The sequence below is a fragment of the Garra rufa genome, chromosome 10, assembly GCF_049309525.1.
Source record: "Garra rufa chromosome 10, GarRuf1.0, whole genome shotgun sequence".
Classification (NCBI taxonomy): domain Eukaryota; kingdom Metazoa; phylum Chordata; class Actinopteri; order Cypriniformes; family Cyprinidae; genus Garra; species Garra rufa.
In genome coordinates, this window is record NC_133370.1 from 5,879,983 (window position 1) to 5,899,887 (window position 19,905).

Below are 19,905 nucleotides of genomic sequence, written 5' to 3' on the forward strand. Positions count from 1 at the left end.
AATGAGGTCTTTAAATAGCTACATTGATCTGTTTATTAGAGTTTATAATGTCTGAAAATACATTAGTCGCCTCCAGCTGTCTCCACTAGGTGTCACTTTCAGTTTATTTATTTTATTTATTTTCTTCTGTTTCGCAATAAGAATTTTTTGTAATATGGTTACCAAATTATATTGTGTATTTATTATGTATATATAAATACACCCGCATGCATGTATATATTTAATAAAAAATACGTTATGTTATTTATATATAATATAAATTATATTAATAAAAATATATACAAGTAAATCTTTGAAAACTATATACTGTATGAGCGTGTCTTGATATATACATAATAAATAAACAGCGATAATATACAAATGCGCGATTAATGGTTTCCTAGCACTAAAATAATTAAATAAATGAATAAATAAATACTTGTTCGTAACACACACAAAATCTATATTTAATATACATCATCTAAAACCGAAATTGGCCTGTCCTGTGGAAATTTTTAGCTTGTTTATATAGTTAAAATGAGTTTTTATTGTATTTATTGTATTTTGTTTTAACTGTAGTTAAAGTTGTAGTAATTATGTTGTTTAAAAAAAAAAATATATATATATATATATATACACACACACACACACACACACACACACACACACACACACACACACACACACACACACACACACACACACACACACACACAATACGTTATGTTATTTACATATAATATAAATTATATGAATAAAAATATATACATGTAAATATTTTTAAATATATACTGTATGTGCGTGTCTTTATATATACATAATAAATAAGCAGCTATAATACACAAATTGCGATTAATGGTTTCCCAGCACTAAAATAAATAAATAAGTGAATGAATAAATAAATAAATGTTTGTGCCTAAGAAAGTGAAAAAAATCAACAAAAATAAACACACACAAAATCTATATTTAATACACATGATCTAAAACCGAAATTGGCCTGTCCTATGGAAACCTTTAGCTTGTTTATATTGCTAAAACAAGTTTTTATTGTATGGTTTATTTTTACTGTAAAACATATTTTGATCTGAAGACTGTGTGTATTTTCCCAAACGCGTTCCGTCGTCCGTACTCGCTCACACACAGCACTAGTTGTTGCTCCGTCCGGGCTTCCATACTTCGCCTCGTTCTCGCTCTCAGTCGGTCCTGCAGCAAAGATGGCGGAAGCTCCCCCGCGGCCCTGCCGGTTCTTCTGTCACCGGTGTTCGGAAGAGATCAGCCCTCGGCTCCCGGTAAGACGCCGCGGTCTTAACGAGCCTCTCCCGAAGGCTTTAAAAATGGGTTTGGATGGGTGTAACGCAACAAACGGCCTGTTTTATTAGGCGTTTCTCCGCGCTGGCTGTGCTAACGGCTAACAGGCTGCTGGTTGCCAATAGCAACAATCAGGATTAAAATGAGGATTTAATTGAATTATAGTTATTTGGGAGGGGGCGAGTTTAATCAGACGGATTTTTGGAAGAACTGAGCGGAGATTAAAGATCTTTCCGGAGCTCTGCTGTTTGTGTAACGTTAACCTGTCAACCCAGAGAGCTGCTTGTTATGACATGAACTCGGTAACGTTACTTTCACCAACTTGTCATCGCGAATAATATAATATTGAAATAATTGTGTTTAGTTATAATCTTGTCAGATATGGCTCAGTTGTCTGATATTTATATAACGTGGTTTACTTGATCTAAACAGAGAGCTATGTAAATAAGTTGATTGGATGCTGATGTTTGTGGTGTGTTTGGTCATTATGTGGTCAGCTGGTTAGTTGTTGTGTTTTTAGCTAGGCCTATTGTGTATATTTCAAGACTGAAATTTTAGGTTTAGTTTAGGTTAAGTTAGTCAAAGGTTGTTTCAAGATTGACTTTGAGTGCTTTATGTTGTTTAGTTTAGAGCTTTTAAATGATTAATTGCGATTAATCACATTCATGTATATATATGTAAATAATATTTATATTTGTATATAATTTAGATTATAAAGTTGAAGTCAAAAGTTTACATACACCATGCAGAATCTGCAAAATGTTAATTATTTTACCAAAATGAGAGGGATCATGCAAAATGCATGTTATTATTATTTTTATTTAGTACTAACCTGAATAAGATGTTTCACATAAAAGACATTTAAATATAGTCCACAAGAGAAAATAATAGTTGTATTCATAAAAATGACCCTGTTCAAAAGTTTACATACACTTGATTCTTAATACTGTGTTGTTAAGTGAATGATCCACAGCTGTTCTTTTTTTTAGTGATAGTTGTTCATGAGTCCCTTGTTTGTCCTGAACAGTTAAACTGCCTGCTGTTCTTCAGAAAAATCCTTTATGTCCCCGAAATTCTTTGGTTTTTCAGCATTTTTGTGTATTTGAACCCTTTTCAACAATGACTGTATGGTTTTGAGATTCATCTTTTCACACTGAGGACAACTGAGGGACTCAAACGCTAACTGATGCTTTAGAAGGAAAAACAATGCATTAAGAGCTTTGAAAAGAAAGAATTTGAAAATCACGGTAAATTTAACTTATTTTGTCTTCTGGGAAACATCTTCTGTAGCTTCTGAAGGGCAGTACTAAATGAAAAAATATGACATTGAAGCAAAAAAGGAAAAATCTTCATTTTGTTCAAAAGTTTACACCCCCGGCTTTTAATGCATTGTGTTTTTTTTCTGAAGCATCAGTGAGCGTTTGAACCTCCTGTAATTGTTGCATATGAGTCCCTCAGTTGTCCTCAGTGTGAAAAGATGGATCTCAAAATTGAGATAGGAAAGTGTTCAAATACACAAAAATGCTGAAAAACCAAAGAACTTGTGGGACATTAAGGATTTTTTTGAAGAACAGCAGACAGTTTAACTGATGAACAACTATCACTAAACTAGGGATGCTCATTTCGGTTAATTTCCCTGACCGACAACTGCTGCTCGTTATCCGAACATTAACCGTTAACTGATAAAATTAGAATAATAAATTCGTTTAAAATAAAAAATATAATGCACAAGTATCTGTGATGATACAAGCAAATGTTTTATTTTAACGTGTAAACAGCAGCATACAGAGCAACAACAAAAACTGCATTCATATATAACGTTACTCAAATTATCAGCTGCGCTTCTGAGAACAGAGAAAATCAGAATGAAATAAAAAAAAGAATAATATAAACAGGCCTACACTAAATAAGTATAAATTAAATAACTACCTAATTTAGATGACAAAACTAAAACACACTGAATCATTCTATGCGCTTTGAAGAACTGTTAACGTTACCGGTCTTATTCTTCTCGTCAGACATAAAAAATATATAGCAGGCCAGCCTATACCTCAGTGTACCTAGTTTTTAACATGTGGACATGCTGTACGGATAGACTGGACCGCTGCCTGTTAACTGTTAGATCCATGACAAAATCACCATCACAAAAATCCTTTCAATTTGCGGTTCGGGTCTCTTCATCCACTGGTCATATGTGGAGAAACGTGTTTTCACAGCGTTCAATAGCCAATCACAGACATATCTGTTGATTTGTGGCCAATCAGAGGCGGCTATGTTACAATCCACTCACCGCTCAAAGTGCAGGTTTCAGTTTTGCTGATTTCTACACCTCCGCGAACTCTCTCATAAAAACAAAGAAAGTGTAGACATGATGTAAATAAGAGATTAATTGTACAGTGTAAAGGTTATTTTATTACTTTTTATTAACTTTGAGAGGTTGCGATGAACTACAGCAATGTATGAGTGACAGCCTTCCAGTGATTGTAAGGGGAGCGCGCACTTTTAGACTATAATTAATTCAGAATTTGAATACATTTATTCACGGATTCATTCTCTGGTAACCCAATATCGCCATTGCCATCGTGTTGCATATAGGCTACTACATCAGTTACACAAACTAAGAGAAGGTAAAGCAGGTGCTTACTCAGTAAAATATGTCTGAACAGCCGCACTCGACACGCGCCCGTGAGTAATTTTGTTTTCACCATGCAGCTGATAGTAATAATCGGTTAAAATTCTTACTGTCGTTAACGGTTAAACGGTCAATATGAGCATCCCTACACTAAACAAAAAAACACAGCTGAGGATCATCCAGGTAACAGCACCGTATTAAAAATCAAGTGTATGTGAACTTTTGAAAAGGGTCATTTTAAAAATGCAACTATTATTATTATATATTATTATTATTATATTATTATTATATATAAATCTAAAATAATTTTCCTTAATATATACATGTGTACATATAGCATGTAAACAATCTTTTTTTTTGGATGTGATTAATCGCAATTAATCGTTTGACAGCCCTAGTTTAGTTGACAGAAGGCTGGCTGATTGTTATGAGAGCTACTGGTTAGTTTGGTTGACAAATCATGTTAAATGGTACAATAACCAATGTTTTTTAATTAAGCAAATGCTGAAGACTTATGTGTGCTTTAAGTTTCTGATCTTTGATTAATATAGTTAGCTGTTTTATGAGATCTACTGGTTAGTGTTATTATCTAAATTAGGGCTGGGCGATTAATCGAAAAGTAATCGAAATCGACATTCAGAACCTATAATCGATCAAATTTTTCCAGGTCAATTATTTCAATTACTTTCCCTTTAAAAACACTACTGCGTGTGGAGTCACGTGACCCCGCTCCGTTACGTTGCGTTATTCCGCCGAAATGTCGATGGAGAGCTTAAACAGTATTTATACAGTAAAAAGTATTTACAGGATATACAAGAGTAATTTTATTTAGAAGAGATACTGCTTATTTTCTACTTTTAATATTTATTATTATTTTATAAATAATTTATTTTGTTTCCAAAAGTGCAAGTTATTTATTTTCACTAATTTAAGAAAAATGTGACTTTTCGTTTTAAGCAATGTGTGCTTTAATTTCAGTTGTTCAACACTGATGTTCAATTAATAATCATAGATAGTAGATAGTGTGTGCACCCTTCATTCAAAAATCTCTCACTTGTAATATGTGCGCATATTTACTGTACAAAACTTGTCAGTGAACTATGAGGGCAAAAAAATAAATATTATTTAAATATAATTAAATATAATTTTATTAATGAATAAAATAATCGTTCATTAATCGTAATCGGGTTAAAATGTTCAATTAATCAAGATTTTGATTTTAGGCCAAATCGCCCAGCCCTAATCTAAATATTGTAAACAGTAATACATTCAGCTCATAACCTTTTATATTAAATTGCTGAGATGTTAATTCTGCACATATGGTTCAGTTGTCTGGATAACATAGCTGGCTCTTACTGAAGACTAGTTAATGTGAGATCACCAGGCTAGTTTTAATGAATAGTTTTATATACGTCAGTCGAGTTGTCTATGTGAGTTTGATGTCTTTTTGTCTTTAGCTGATGTGTAAGTTGGACTAATTTTATTGATTTGTGTTTATGTGGTTTTATTATCTGAATTGTGATTCATGTAGGTCCAATTTCTTGGCTGTAACTGAAGACTAGTTGTATAATAAGATGATTCATAGAAATTATTATGAGTAATGTCAGATTAAGATCAAGATCCTGCTATATAGGTTAACTGAAACTAAAATCATTAAACACACACACACACACACACACACACACACACACACACACACACACACACACACACACACACACACACACACACACACACACACACACAGTTGGCAAGGCAACTTTTCTGATTTTCTTTTATTTTAACTTGATACTAAAATAACTAAAACTAAATCTGAATAATAAAAAAATATAAGACTATGTTGACATAAAAAAATGTTACAATTAAAATGGAAAATAGAAAATAATGTAAAATATTATTAAGAAATATAATTGTGTCTCAGTTGTGTCTCACTAAAATGTGACCCTGGACCACAAAACCAGTCATAGATATTTATACATGATCTGAAAGCTAAATAAATACACTTTATATTGATTTATTTTTTGTTAGGATAGGATAATATTTGTCCGAGATGCAACTATTACAAAATCGTGAATCTGAGGGTGCCAAAAAATCACAATATTGATATATTCAATATATTTTCAATATTGAGAAAATCACCTTTAAAGTTGTCCAAATGAAGTTCTTAGCAATGCGTATTACTAATCAAAAATTAAGTTTTGATATATTTATGGTAGAAAATGTACAAAAAATCTTCATGGAACAAGTTTTTTACTTAATAACCTAATGCTTTTTGCCATAAAAGAAAAATTGATAATTTTGACCCGCACAGTGTATTTTTGGCTATTGCTACAAATATATCCGTACTACCTAAGACTGGTTTTGTGGTCCTGGGTCACAAATAACACAGGTGTCTCTAGTAGGCTTTAGTTGGTTTTATCACACAGCATGTGCTAGTGAAGGTCACACTCTCTTGCTCTACAACTTTCTGCTGACACTCATGATAAATGAAGCTAATTCGGTTGGAGAACGGTGATGTCATTTGTAAAACTCCCTGTTTTACTCACAGTCAGCTTCACTCTGAATGACCCAGGACACGTCATTCTCAGCAATTAACCTTACACCACGGATCTGTTTAATTCGTCAGTTTCACATCATCTCTAGCTGTCAGGAAATATGAGGCATAGAGATCTTTCCGCACGTGCTGCTCCTTGTATGAGATTTCAGAGGGGAGCAGGGAAGAGAATGCATGGCGTCACAAAGCTCTTTTGCTTGTCTCTTCATTATTCTGTGGCATTATTATCCTCCTGTTATTGTGTGGAGATTCTAGAAAGGGCCCAAACAGGACAGAGCGCTGCTGCAGGTCAGCTGGAGGCCATGATATAGGAACAGATGCAGAAGTTTTTTTGTATAATTGAGGAAATCCTGTAGAATTTATTTGTGATAAAATGTCAAATGTGCAACATGTTTATTTGTACATGAAAGCATATCATGTGAGGCTAAATATTTCTTATACAAACACATTAAGAGGCTGAGGATGTGTAGAAGTTTATGAATGTCAGCTGTTACAATTTTGTTCAAATCTGCTCAGTTCAAGCAGCGCTTCCCTGTGTCCAGATTGCAGATGTCACAGTGCTGCAATGTCAGATCAGTCACCCTCTTCTGCATTATGTTTAGATCACAATATAAACATGTCAACAAAATGCATGTACTAGATATTTGACTGTGCTGTATGGTTTATTGACAGATGATTTTTACCTGTCTGTCATCATGGACTCCTAAATGAAAAGCTAGATTTTCTTTGTTTATTAATACTTTTTTTTTTTATCAATAACATTGATGTAATGCGTAATGCTGAACATCAGTATGCAATCTTGGTGTTATTAGACATGTCATGAAATTTTCAAAACATTTTTCTCTTTTTATTTAGTTGAACGTTCAATCTATTAGTCCATTTGTTATTGATGCAGAAAGTATACACAAATTGCTTTCTCAGTTGATCTTTGTATAAAGCATAGTTTTTCTGACTGAAATCTGATTAAATGCTTAAAACATTTCATATTAATGCTGCAAGCTGGTACATTTCTTAGATATAATGAAGGTCAAGCTAATAAATTATATTTAGTGCTGGGAAACAATTAATCGCATCCGAATTAAAAGTTTGGTGTACAATACATAATGTATTTGTGTGTTCTGTGTGTGTATATATATACATATATATATATATATATATATATATATATATATATATATATATATGTGTGTATTTAATATATGAACATAACATATTTTTATTAAATACATACATGCATGTGTATGTATTTATATATACATAACAAATATACACAGCACACACATATATTATGTACACAATTTTTTTTGGATGCGATTAATCATTGCCCAGCACTAATATTATTTGGCAAAGCTAATTTCATTTTATGTATATATACTATTATAGCATTTATTATTATTCCTTTATTATTCCATTATTCCTATTATTCCATTATTATTATTTCAAGTGTTATAAATTGTATGTGCTATATAACTCTCTCTCTATATATATGTATATGTGTATATGTATGTGTATGTGTGTGTACACATTTAATTGTATTAGTTATTTTACTATTTTTACACATATGTATTCATTTCAATTTGTCACCAAAGCAACATTTTGCTGTAAATGTAATTGTTTCTCAGTTTGTTCAGTGTGATATTAAAATGTTGTTCTGACCTGTGTTTTCAGGATTACATCTGTCCGCGGTGTGAGTCTGGATTCATTGAAGAGTTACCTGAAGAGGGAAGGTAAAGTACTGACCTGCTGCTGTGGATCTGGAGAAGTTATTCATTTAAAAATGTTGTATTGACAAAATTTGTTTCTCTGAAAGGGATTCCACATCAGGAAACCGGTGTCAAATTGATTTCCTTAACAGGATGAAGGCATTTTAGCTCTAAACACTCTGATTTTTACATGCATTAGATTTCCTATCACATTTTTTGTTAAAGCTGAGTTTCCTAATTATATACATTTGCTATTTGTGACCCTGGATCACAAGAGTAGTCTTAAGTAGCTGGGGTATATTTGTAGCAAAAATAGCCAAAAAAACACCATTGTAAGGGTTAAACTTATCGATTTTTCTTTTATGCCAAAAATCATTAGGATATTAATCCTACCTTAAATATATTAAAAAATATTTTTTGATTAGTAATATGCATTGCTAACAACTTCATTTGAACAACTTTAAAGGTGATTTTCTCAATAATTAGATTTTTTGGCACCCTCAGATTCCAGATTTTCAAATAGTTGTATCTCAGCCAAATTTTGTCCTATCCTAACAAATCATAAATCAATGGAGAGCTTATTTATTGTAAATATAAATTTATAAATTTTTGACTTTTGACCTTATGACTGGTTTTGTGGTCCAGGGTGACCATTTTTAAAAATTAATTTCTCTCTTTCTTTGCATCCTTTTCTTTCTTTTTTTTTTCCAGTTCAGAGAATGGGTCCACATCTACAGCCTCTAATGATCAGAATCGACCTTCGTTTGAGGTGAGCTGTCATCCCCTGGATCTCTGTAACTGCTTTTGGCTGCTGAGGTCTCTTGGCATTCAAAGTTTGATCCATGTATATTGAGTAAAAAGTGAGGTTTCTTGCCCAGAATGCAAACTTTGACATTATGCATTTAACAGCTGCTATTATCCAGTGCAACATACATTTTTAGACTATTATAGTTATTCGATGCAAGCATGCAAATCATCATCAAATTATTAAAAGCAGTGTAGAATATTCTCCCAGGCCTCCAGTTTTGCATAGAAAACCGCAGACGCCAAGAAAATCATGAACGCTTTACCTCTCACCCGTCAGAATGTGGACCAGCACTTGTTTACGTTCCCACATGGTTACGGGCAGTTTGCTCTGGGGATCTTCGATGAGGGCTTCGACTTCAGGGGGGGTTTGCCAGCGGAAGATAACCGTGATGCCGAGAACCGCAGAGAACGGGAGATGGCCTCACGACAGCGCTATGGGGCGAGACAGCCACGGGGACGACACGTTCCCCGGAGACAAGGGGCACGGCATGAGGGTGTACCCACTTTAGAAGGGTAAGAATTCGGTAGATGGCAATGTACTGCAGATTTATTCAGTTGCGTTTGCATTTTGAATTATTGTAGATTTTAAATTTATTGAAGATCTGTCTTTTCTGAATTCCAACTATGACGGAAACTAACTATGACGGAAACTAATCAGGACGTTCTAAGGAATTTAAAAATGATTGTGAGTGATTTCCAGACCTAGAAATGTCAAGGTAATAAATAAAAAATACACATATACACTGCTGCTCAAAAGTTTGGGATCAGTAAGATTTTTAATGTTTTTAAAGAATTCGTATATGCGCATCAAGGCTGCATTTACTTGATCAAAAATACAGAAAAAATATTATTACAGTTTAAAATAATGGTGTTCTATATTAATATATTTTAAAATAGAATTTATTCCTGTGATGCAAAGCTGATTTTTTTTTTATCAGCCATCACTTCAGTTTTCAGTGTCACATGATTCTTAAAAATCATTCTAATGTGCTGATTAATTACTGTTATTATCAATGTTGGAAACAGTTGTGCTACTTAATATTTTTTTTAAACCTCTGATTCTTTTTTCATTTTTCTTGATGAATAAAAGGCAAAAATTAACAGCATTGATTCAAAAGCTAAATCTTTTCTATCAATATAAGTCTTTGCTATCACTTTTTTATCAATTTAACACATCCTTGGTGAATAAAAGTATTAATTTCTTTCAAAAAAAAAAAAAAGAAAGAAGAACAATTTACTGACCCCAAACTTTTAGATAGTATTTATATCGTTACTATTTTAAATAAACACTGTTCTTTTCAACTTTTTATTTGTTAAAGCATCCTGGCCAAAAAAATCACAGGTTCCAACAAAATAATAAGCAGCACCACAGTTTTCAACATTGATAATAAATGAGCATATTAGAATGATTTCTGAAGGATCATGTGACACTGAAGACTGGGGTAATGATGCTGAAAAATCAGCTTTGTATCACAGGAATAAATTACATTTTAAAATATATTCACATAGAATAACAGTTATTTTAAATTGAAATAGTACATTTTCTTTCTGTATTTTTGATCAAATAAATGCAACCTTGATGAGCATAAGAAACGTCTTTAAAAAAACATTAAAAATCGTACTAATCCCAAACTTTTAAACGGCAGTGTATATTTCTAAATATATATATATAAATAATATATATAAATATTGTGGTTTTAAACACATTTTGTAATTTGTATTTTTTTTCTAGTTATACTCAGCTTTTTATGATGGTAGACTCTTTAATTCCTTACCTAGTGATCAACTTTAGAAAATTAATTTGGTCTAAAGGTGTGGTGAGCCCTGTTTCATTAAATACTATTACTTGTGTAATAATATACTATGGCTATTACTGTAGACAAGAGTTGCGTAAACTTTTTAATATGAAAGGCCAAAAATTAAATTTGCCATTGGCCAAAAGGATTAAATATTTCATTATTTCCAACTATATTATATTAAAATGTTTAAAATTAAAATAAAAAAATGCTGAAATTATTATTCCAATTATTATAATCACTCATGTGAATTTTATCTGAATGCAAAATAAGGGGGTAAAAAAAAAATAATTGGCACAAAACATTTCTAATTTATATGTATATTTTAATATTTTTCTAAAGGTCATAATGCAGGCCTTGGTTTGGGTATCTCTGCTGTGCAGTAATAAAGTATATATGTTTGTAAGTGTGTTGCAAGTTTTAAAACTGAAATTAAATGTTTTTGTTACATTAGAATTTTTTTTTTCACAGAATCATTCAGCAATTAGTTAATGGAATTATTGCTCCGACAGCTATGCCAAACATGGCGATGGGGCCATGGTAAGCCCCTTGTCTCATTTTGCATCATTTCTCAGTGTTTGATAAACCACAGCTGATCACTGTACTCTAAACTGCTGTCCTACAGGGGAATGCTGCACTCGAACCCAATGGACTATGCATGGGGTGCCAATGGATTAGATGCCATCATAACACAGGTCCTCATGTGGCTTATTGCTTTATTTTATAACCACAAGCAGTATGAAACTCTACAGAGCCCCATGTTCCTACATTAGTGCATTTAAAAAACAGTATTATCATATACTTATTTTTTTGTCCCTGTTGTCTTGCAGTTATTAAATCAGTTTGAAAATACGGGTCCCCCTCCGGCAGACAAAGAGAAGATTAAGAATCTCCCTACAGTCCAGATAACACAGGAGCACGTGGGTAAGAACACAGACGTCTGATACTTGACCACACACTGCTGGAGCATTAGTTGATCTGTGTTTCATGTTTTAGCAGAGGTGATTTCTCAGAGAGGGTTTTGTATACTGACAGCATGATATGCTTTAGCTTTAGACTTCCCACATGGTAAAACCCTCTTTGAAGTGCTGCATCTCTAAATGAATCTGCTTTTAAAGCATTGTCACTGCAGCCGGCAAAAACACTGCTTTTGTAAATAATTTACACCTTCTAGTTCAAACTTCAGGCCTGTTTTTGTGCAATAAGATGTATTAATAAAATATTAAACATGTCTAATATAAAAAATATGTTATACACACACACATAGAGACTAGGGATGTAACAATATCAAAATCCCACAATACGATAATATTGTGATATGAAGGCTATGATACCATATTTATTGCAATATTTGAAAAAAAGACAAATTTTACAAAGTTACAATTTTATACATTTTCAAGTTAAATTATTCTATCTAATGCACTTTGAAAGTTTGAAAATTAAGAGCTCCAACCCAAGACAACTTAAGTCAGAAAAAAGTCAGTGACCCTATTTTTATTTGTGATATACTGTCTCTGTCTAAATTACAATCACACTGGTGTTTTAGTAAGCCAAATAAATTACAATAAAATAATAATAATAACATCAATGAGCATTATAGCCATATGCACTGCAAAATAAATTAAAATGATTATTTCATAGGTATATCATTACATTTACATTACATTTAGACATTTAGCAGACACTTTTATCCAAAGCGACTTACAAAAGAGGACAGTGGAAGCAATCAAAAACAACAAAAGAGCAATAACATGCACTGTTAGACATTTCAAAGGATTTTTACAGTAACTTAGTGTTGCCAGTAAGTTACTGTAATTAGGATTTACAGTACCCAACTGTATTTCAGTTTACAGTAAGACGCTGTAGTAATGTACGGCCATATATTATTGTAATTCATTGTTTTGTATATAGATTTCATTAAATTTTATAATTTTTATGTAGAATTAATTTTATAGGTACTACTGACATTCAATTCAAACAGACACAATTTTTCCAAAATATCACATTCTTTATTTAAACATTGCATATATAACACTGAAAAATACACAGTCTTCCAATGCTGGAACACTGCATCTTGACTATTTCTCCCATCTAAGGCATTCCAGCAACACCTTTGCTCACCATCCACTTTGTTACATAGAAAAAATTTGTTCCCTGAAAGAAAAAACAAAACAGAAATTACACATTTGTAAAAGACAAACCCCCATATGGAATACACAAACCTCTCAAAATCATAGTGAAGTTCTTCTCTTACCATGAATTATTAGTCCCAGCGTGGCTGGCCTGCTCCTGAAAAAAAAAAATCTAACGTTAATTCTAAAACTAGAAAGGCAGCTAGTCATAAAACTTTTGTTTAACCTAGTTAACATATGATTTTTGTTTTCTCATCAACGTAGAATTCTAAAATTCTACGAATAAGAATTTTAAATATATTTTAAGAACTACACTTTTTGCCTGGAAGACCTATCGTTTCATATCATCATGTGACTTCGATAATGTTGAGACAGTTTTGCTATCGCGATACCACGATATTGATAATATCGTTACATCTCTAATAAATACAGTGTAGATAGTATATACAGTAAGTACACACACACACACACACACACACACACACACACACTACAGTTTAAAAGTTTGAGGTCACTAAGATTTAAAAAAAAAGAAATTAATATTTTTATTCAGCAAGGATGCATTAAATTGATTAAAAGTGACACTAAAGACATTTATAATGTTACATAAAATTTCTGTTTCAAATAAATGCTGTTCTTTTGCAACCTTTTCTTTTCAGAGAAGAAATTTAAAGGATCCTACAAAATTAAATACATCAGATTCCACACAAATATTGGGCAGCACAACTGTTTTCAACATTGCTAATAATCAGTAATGTTTCTTGAGCAGCAAATCAGCATATTAGAAATATTTAGTAATAAGGATCATGTGATACTGAAGACTGGAGTAATTATGCTGAAAATTCATCTTTGCATCACAGGAATAAAGGCAAGGCAAGTTTAATTATATAGAACATTTCATACACAGTGATAATTCAAAGTTAAAATAATCATAAAAAAATAAACAAATAATCACAACAATAAAAACAAAGAATTTAAGAACATTTAAAAGGATTTAAAAATTGATTTAAAATTAATTAAAACCGTTAAGAATAAAAATTATTATACATAAAATACAGTGCAATCAGTTTAATAAATTACAATTTACAACATAGAAAACAGCTATTTTAAATTGTAAATAAAACTAAAATAAACACAATATTACTGTTTTACTGTATTTTTGATCAAATAATTGTTGCCTTTGTGAGCAGAGGAGGTTTTTTACAAAATCATTAGAAATCTTATGACCCCAAACTTTTGAATGGCAGTGTGCATGAAACAAATAACACTTAAACAATACCACGATAAATAATTCTCTATTCATTCAAACAACTATGTACTGTATATTTTCACATCCTCAATTTACACTCATTATCAGAATTGTGATGATGTGCTGGATTGTGATGTTGATGCTTCCTGTTTCGGATGTGTGTTTGTTTTTGTGGTTCAGGTGCTGGTCTAGAGTGTCCTGTCTGTAAAGAAGACTACAGCGCAGGAGAGAACGTTAGACAACTTCCTTGCAATCATCTCTTTCATAACGACTGTATAGTTCCCTGGCTCGAGCAGGTGGCGTTTCTCTTCTATTTTATTTCATTTCTCTTACGTAATCATCTAAACTCAATATTTACAACTTTTGACATTGTATGTTTGGCGGTTAATGAGTGATCCAGATAAAGTCTGTTTCAATTTATAGCTTGTGACATTAATTTCATGGTTTTGTGGTTCTGTACAGAAAGGCAGGGGTTCGCAAATTGAATTTCCACTAATAACTCCTGCTGCTGCTGTGTTTGGGTTCCTCCGGTTATACAGCACCTTTGAACTCTGTTACTTTTTAAAATGAATATGCATGTGTTGCAATTAAAAAGTACTTCTGTAAAAATAATACAGCAGGCTTTCAGCTATATGCTCTTGTCAAACTCTTTGTTAATTATAACTTGATGACAAGAAAATGAATAGGATGGGAATAAAGAGCTGTAGTTAGTCATTGCTCAGCGAGGGATTGTCAGTTAGCATAAATGATGCTGTCAACCTGAAGTTCAAGTTCATGTTTTTTGTAGCTTTTCCAGTGTTAATATTATAAAACTTTAATCAAACAGAAAAAGCAACTGCTGTCACAATATATCTTAAAATCCATGGCAGATGCTTATTAATCTTTGTGCTGCTGTTTTCCACTAAAATGATTCCTGGAGGTGCATGTCCTTCATGAACTGACTTTTGCAAGTTTTTAATAGCTAACAATTACAACTAACAATAATTTAGAGAAAAACTAAAACAAAATCAGTCATTGAAACCATATTTTAAAACACGTTTGTAGAAGCATTCAGGAGCATGGCAAAAATGTCAACATCAAGTTGACTTCTTTGTGAAACTAATGATGAATTCCCTTTTTTTTTGTTTAGTAATATGTATAATATATTAAGATACATTGACACAAAATTAAGTCAGTAAAATGTTGCTCAAGGCTGCATTTATTTGATCAGAAATAAAGAAAACGGTAATATTGCGAAATATCATTGAAATTTAAAATCATTTTTTTCTTTTTTAATTCCTGTGAAGCTGAATTTCCAGCATTGTTACTCCAGTCTTCAGTGTCACATGATCCTTCAGAAACTGGGTTCTTAGTTCGCTAAATCTAAAACCATAATAACAATTTTTGTTAATTGAAATAAATTTAACTTGCACTAAAATAACAATACATAACCAATAACTAATAAATAAAATTAAACTTAAGTTAACCTAGTTGGCAAAGCAACATTTTCATTTGGTTTGAATTTATGTACCAAAATAATTTAAATTAAAACTGAACAAAAAATATATATATATTTTTTAAAATGACAAATACACAGCAAAATTACCAAAACTTTTAACTAAAATTCAAACAGCAAATAAAATAAAATGAAAAATAATTGAATATTTGATTTTTAAAAATCCTCGATTGCATTCCACGGACGAGAATCCCTGAATCCCATGATATATTAAAACCATTTAAAAAGCTATAATAAAGCATAATGCACTTGGGCCTTTGTCGCCCTCTGCAGTCATTTGTTATGATGCCCAATGGACGTAAGCTCTATTGTTTATAATACATTATGTATTTTAACAGTTTTTTTCAATAAATGTTAGGAATGTAACATTTCAAAATCTCACGATATGATAATATCACAATATAAAGTCCACAATATGGTATTTATTGCGATATTTAAAAAAAATTTAATTAGAAAAAATTTAACATTTTGTAAATTTTAAAGTTAAATTATTTGATCTAATGCACTTTGAGAGTTCAAAATACTTCTGAAGCATCAGTGAGTCCCTCAGTTGTCCTCAGTGTGAAAAGATGGATCTCAAAATTAGGGCTGCGACAACTAATTGATGAAATCGATTATTATCGATAATGAAAATCATCGACAACAATTCTCATTATCGATTAATCAGGTCCGCCCACAGTGCGCGTACAACTTTAGAGGGTCATGTCAAATTACAGCACTGAATGACGCATTTCTATGGACAAAATGCATCTAGAAATAGTGGAGGAAACAGAATGAGATGCTGCAGCAGAGTTACGTGATCCAAACTCTCCTAAACATGAGAATTCTTTATTTTAAGCTTTAAGCTAATAGCGTAAAAAGCAACCTTTGAGGTGCTTTGACAGATTCGTTTGCATCCTCAGCGTGAAAACTTTCAGTTTACGGTCATATCCTTATCTGTAAATGTCACAAATTCACAAAAGCATTTACATTTTTGCATTAAAGTCCAACCTGACAGTCTGTGTTAAGTTTAAATCTTTACTGAATGAGCGTCAGACAGCTGGAACACAGAGACTTTAATTGTGCTAAAATATGTTGTTGAATGTTACATTTAGGTTTAAAAGACTACATGTAGTGCACATATTTATGAAGAGTAGGAACTGTAAAGGGATAACAGCGTGTAATTATCTGATATATAAATATCAGACGCTTAATAGCCACCTTTTATATAAAGAAATGACAGTAAACGTGACTTTGATCAAAGTGAACTCGTTCCTGCAGAACATTCCTCTTACCTTTTGGTTAACAATGAATTTGTTTTTATTCGTCTTTATTATCTGTATTACGCTATTCTTTTCTTTTTTTAAAGTAGAGATTTAAACTTTGTTCACTTTATACAGTGCTTAACGAATTTAATAAAACTAATTCATTTAAGGTGTTTAACAAATTGTGTAAGGTTTGTGCCACTGCTGCTCCAAACTAACAGTATTGGTGATTACCAAAATCATTTTTTAGCTTTCTGTATTGGTTAGTCCTATAATATGCAATATGCAAATAAGCTTTTTATTATTGCAGTTATCTATGAAAAAAATAATCAAGTGCTTTATAGTGTTTTTCTTCAGATATTTGTCTTTTCTCTTTATTACGACCAGTGGTTTAATAAATTAAGCACTGTTTTCATAACATTCAGTTGACACATTTGTTTGACGGGGATATTGTGATTTTTGTCAATAAAATAAAAATGAAATTTAAGCTAATTAATCAAAAAATAATCGACAAACTAATCGAAGCTCAAAATAATTGTTAGTTGCAGCCCTACTCAAAATCAAACAGTCACTGCTGGAAAAGGGTGCAAAAATGCAAAAGATGCTGGAAAGCCAGGAGGATTTTTCTAAAGAACAGTGCTCAGTTTAACTGTTAAGAGCAAACAAGGATTATGAACAACCATCACAAAAAAAACCAAAAAACATTTGTAGATCATCTAGGTAACTACACACAGTATTAAGAAACAAGGAGTTATTTGAATAATTTCAGCTTTTTTTTTGTCTTTTACATCTTTTATGTAAACTATCTTACTCAGGACAGTACTAAATAAAAAATAACATGCATTTTGTATGATCTCTCTTATTTTGTTCAAAATATTGCTGCAAGGGGTTCCCAAACTTTCACATGCCACAGTAGTTACATGATTTTTCTCTGTGTTTCCCAGCATGACACGTGTCCGGTGTGCAGGAAGAGTTTGAGCGGGCAGAACACAGCCACGGATCCGCCCGGCCTATCAGGGATGAATTTCACCCCCTCTTCCTCCTCCTCTTCCTCCTCAAGCTCTCCGAGCAACGAGAACGCCACCAATAACTCGTAAGAGCTCAGCTCACATCCCGAACACATCAGCACATCATCATCATCATCTCAGCCCCGCAGCGCCGGCCCGGCCGACAACACCACCCTTCCCCTCTCACCGGTGACTGATCTGCGACACGGTGGAACCGGGGCTCAACGCAAACCTCTGAACCTGGCCTTCACTACTAACACACCTTTACCAGCCCAAACCGGGTCCAGACAGGTCAGAGAGCACACCAAACCCCCTCAAGAGAAAAATACACTCTTCAATTGCTTCAGAACAGCGTTTTGTTGCTTTTTTTTTTAAACCGTTGAACTTCAAAGCGATCATTCCTCAAGGTTCGGGCGCACGCAGCGGGCAGACGGCAGCACCTGTCCGCGTGACGTGGTTTTAATCAGCAGAAAGCGTGAGGAAAAATGCTGAGGAAAAAGAGAGAGATGAAGGAAAAAGAAGACGAGGATGTAACGGTGCCAGATCCGAAGACACACCTAGCTGAACTGCGTTTTACAAGCAGACTTTGTGTCTCTCCAGAGGAACCTTTTTTATCATTTGATTTTTACTTTACAGATAAGTGGCTGATATGTGAACGTGCGTATGGGGGAATCTCACAAAAAAGGGTTACAGTTCACCCCAAAATTAGAAGAAAAAACAAACCGTGTTATGCTAAAGCCTATTTTAGAACCGTCAATAACTTTTGAATTTTTGAATACGATTTTGAAAATTGTCATTTTCGTAACAGCAGTTTCCCGTCATTTTCAAATTCTCATTATTGCAAAGCAAACAAATGATTAAATTCATGTTTGTAGATTATATTGTTAGTTGTACTGCCTTTAATTTGATAACACCGTATTTACATTATAACAATGAGATTATGCTAAATAAATGTTTAATTCGCATGATAATATGCATAATACTTGTTTATTTCTTTTGATTTTGGGGTTAAGTAAAACCTGGAGGTGTTTTTGCGATTCACCCATATATATTAAACATATTTATTAAATATTGTGAAAAGCCAAGCGATCCAAGAACATCTGCGACTGAGGAAAACACTGAGTGCAGGTTTCTCTCCGAATATTTATTTGCACAGTATTTTTTGTTTGGCGAAGATTATTATAACATTGAACAAAAAAAGGAACAAAAAAAAGTGTGAATGGTTTTTGGCAACATTTGATATGATTTTCTACATTTAGCATTTGCGTCCTTTAAAACTCATGAGAGAAATATAGTTTCTCTATTTCATCTTGCATTTTTTTAGGCCTTTATCCAAACGGCACATGGCCTGAAAATGTTAAAAAAAACTTCTCTCTCTCGCTTTCTCTCACTCTCTTTCTTATTATTTTTAAGCTCCTCACATTCAGTTGTCTTCTCTCAGTCTGCCACATATTCAGTGACTTTAAGTTTAAGGCAACTTTTTTTTAACTTATTTTAAGTTAAATGGTTTGTTTTTGTAAATCATAATAAAGGAGAACAACAAACGGACGAATGAATGAATGTATCACTGCTGATGATGAGCTGTTTCATAAAAATGTCATTTGTCTCTACACAGATCAAGAACACAAACTAACACCAGAGTTTCTGTGATTTGTTCTAATTCATTTTTCCCATAATAGATGCTTTTAAAGCAGGAGGAGTCCTATGTGAAGGTATTAGGTATGAGTGTGTGCCACAGTGGTGTTTTATTATCATTAATATACTATTATCAGGTTTATTAGGTTTTATGTTTTCCAATTCCATTTTAATTTTCAGGTTTTAGTAAAAAAAAAAAAAAATTCCATTATTTGTTTTGGTAATATTTTTAGTATTTATTGTTATAATTTTTCAAATAGTCATTTTTGTACTTCAACTAAAGTTTGTAATTTATTTCAGTCAACATTAATTTAATAATTAAATTAAAGCCTTTCTAAATTCTAAATTAAAGCCATGTAAATTA

The 19,905-nt window shown here is 32.4% G+C and overlaps 1 protein-coding gene across 1 annotated transcript; it reads left to right on the top strand.

Moving 5' to 3' along the window:
• Positions 1–1,171: 1,171 nt before the first annotated feature.
• On the top strand, positions 1,172–18,584 carry LOC141344794 (E3 ubiquitin-protein ligase RNF126-like). Its single transcript, XM_073849691.1, has 9 exons — positions 1,172–1,268; positions 8,142–8,200; positions 8,888–8,945; positions 9,261–9,496; positions 11,251–11,319; positions 11,405–11,474; positions 11,610–11,703; positions 14,341–14,456; positions 17,844–18,584. Exons 1-9 carry the CDS (start codon positions 1,194–1,196, stop codon positions 17,994–17,996), a joined length of 930 nt encoding a protein of 309 aa, XP_073705792.1. The 5' UTR covers positions 1,172–1,193; the 3' UTR covers positions 17,997–18,584.
• Positions 18,585–19,905: the final 1,321 nt, after the last annotated feature.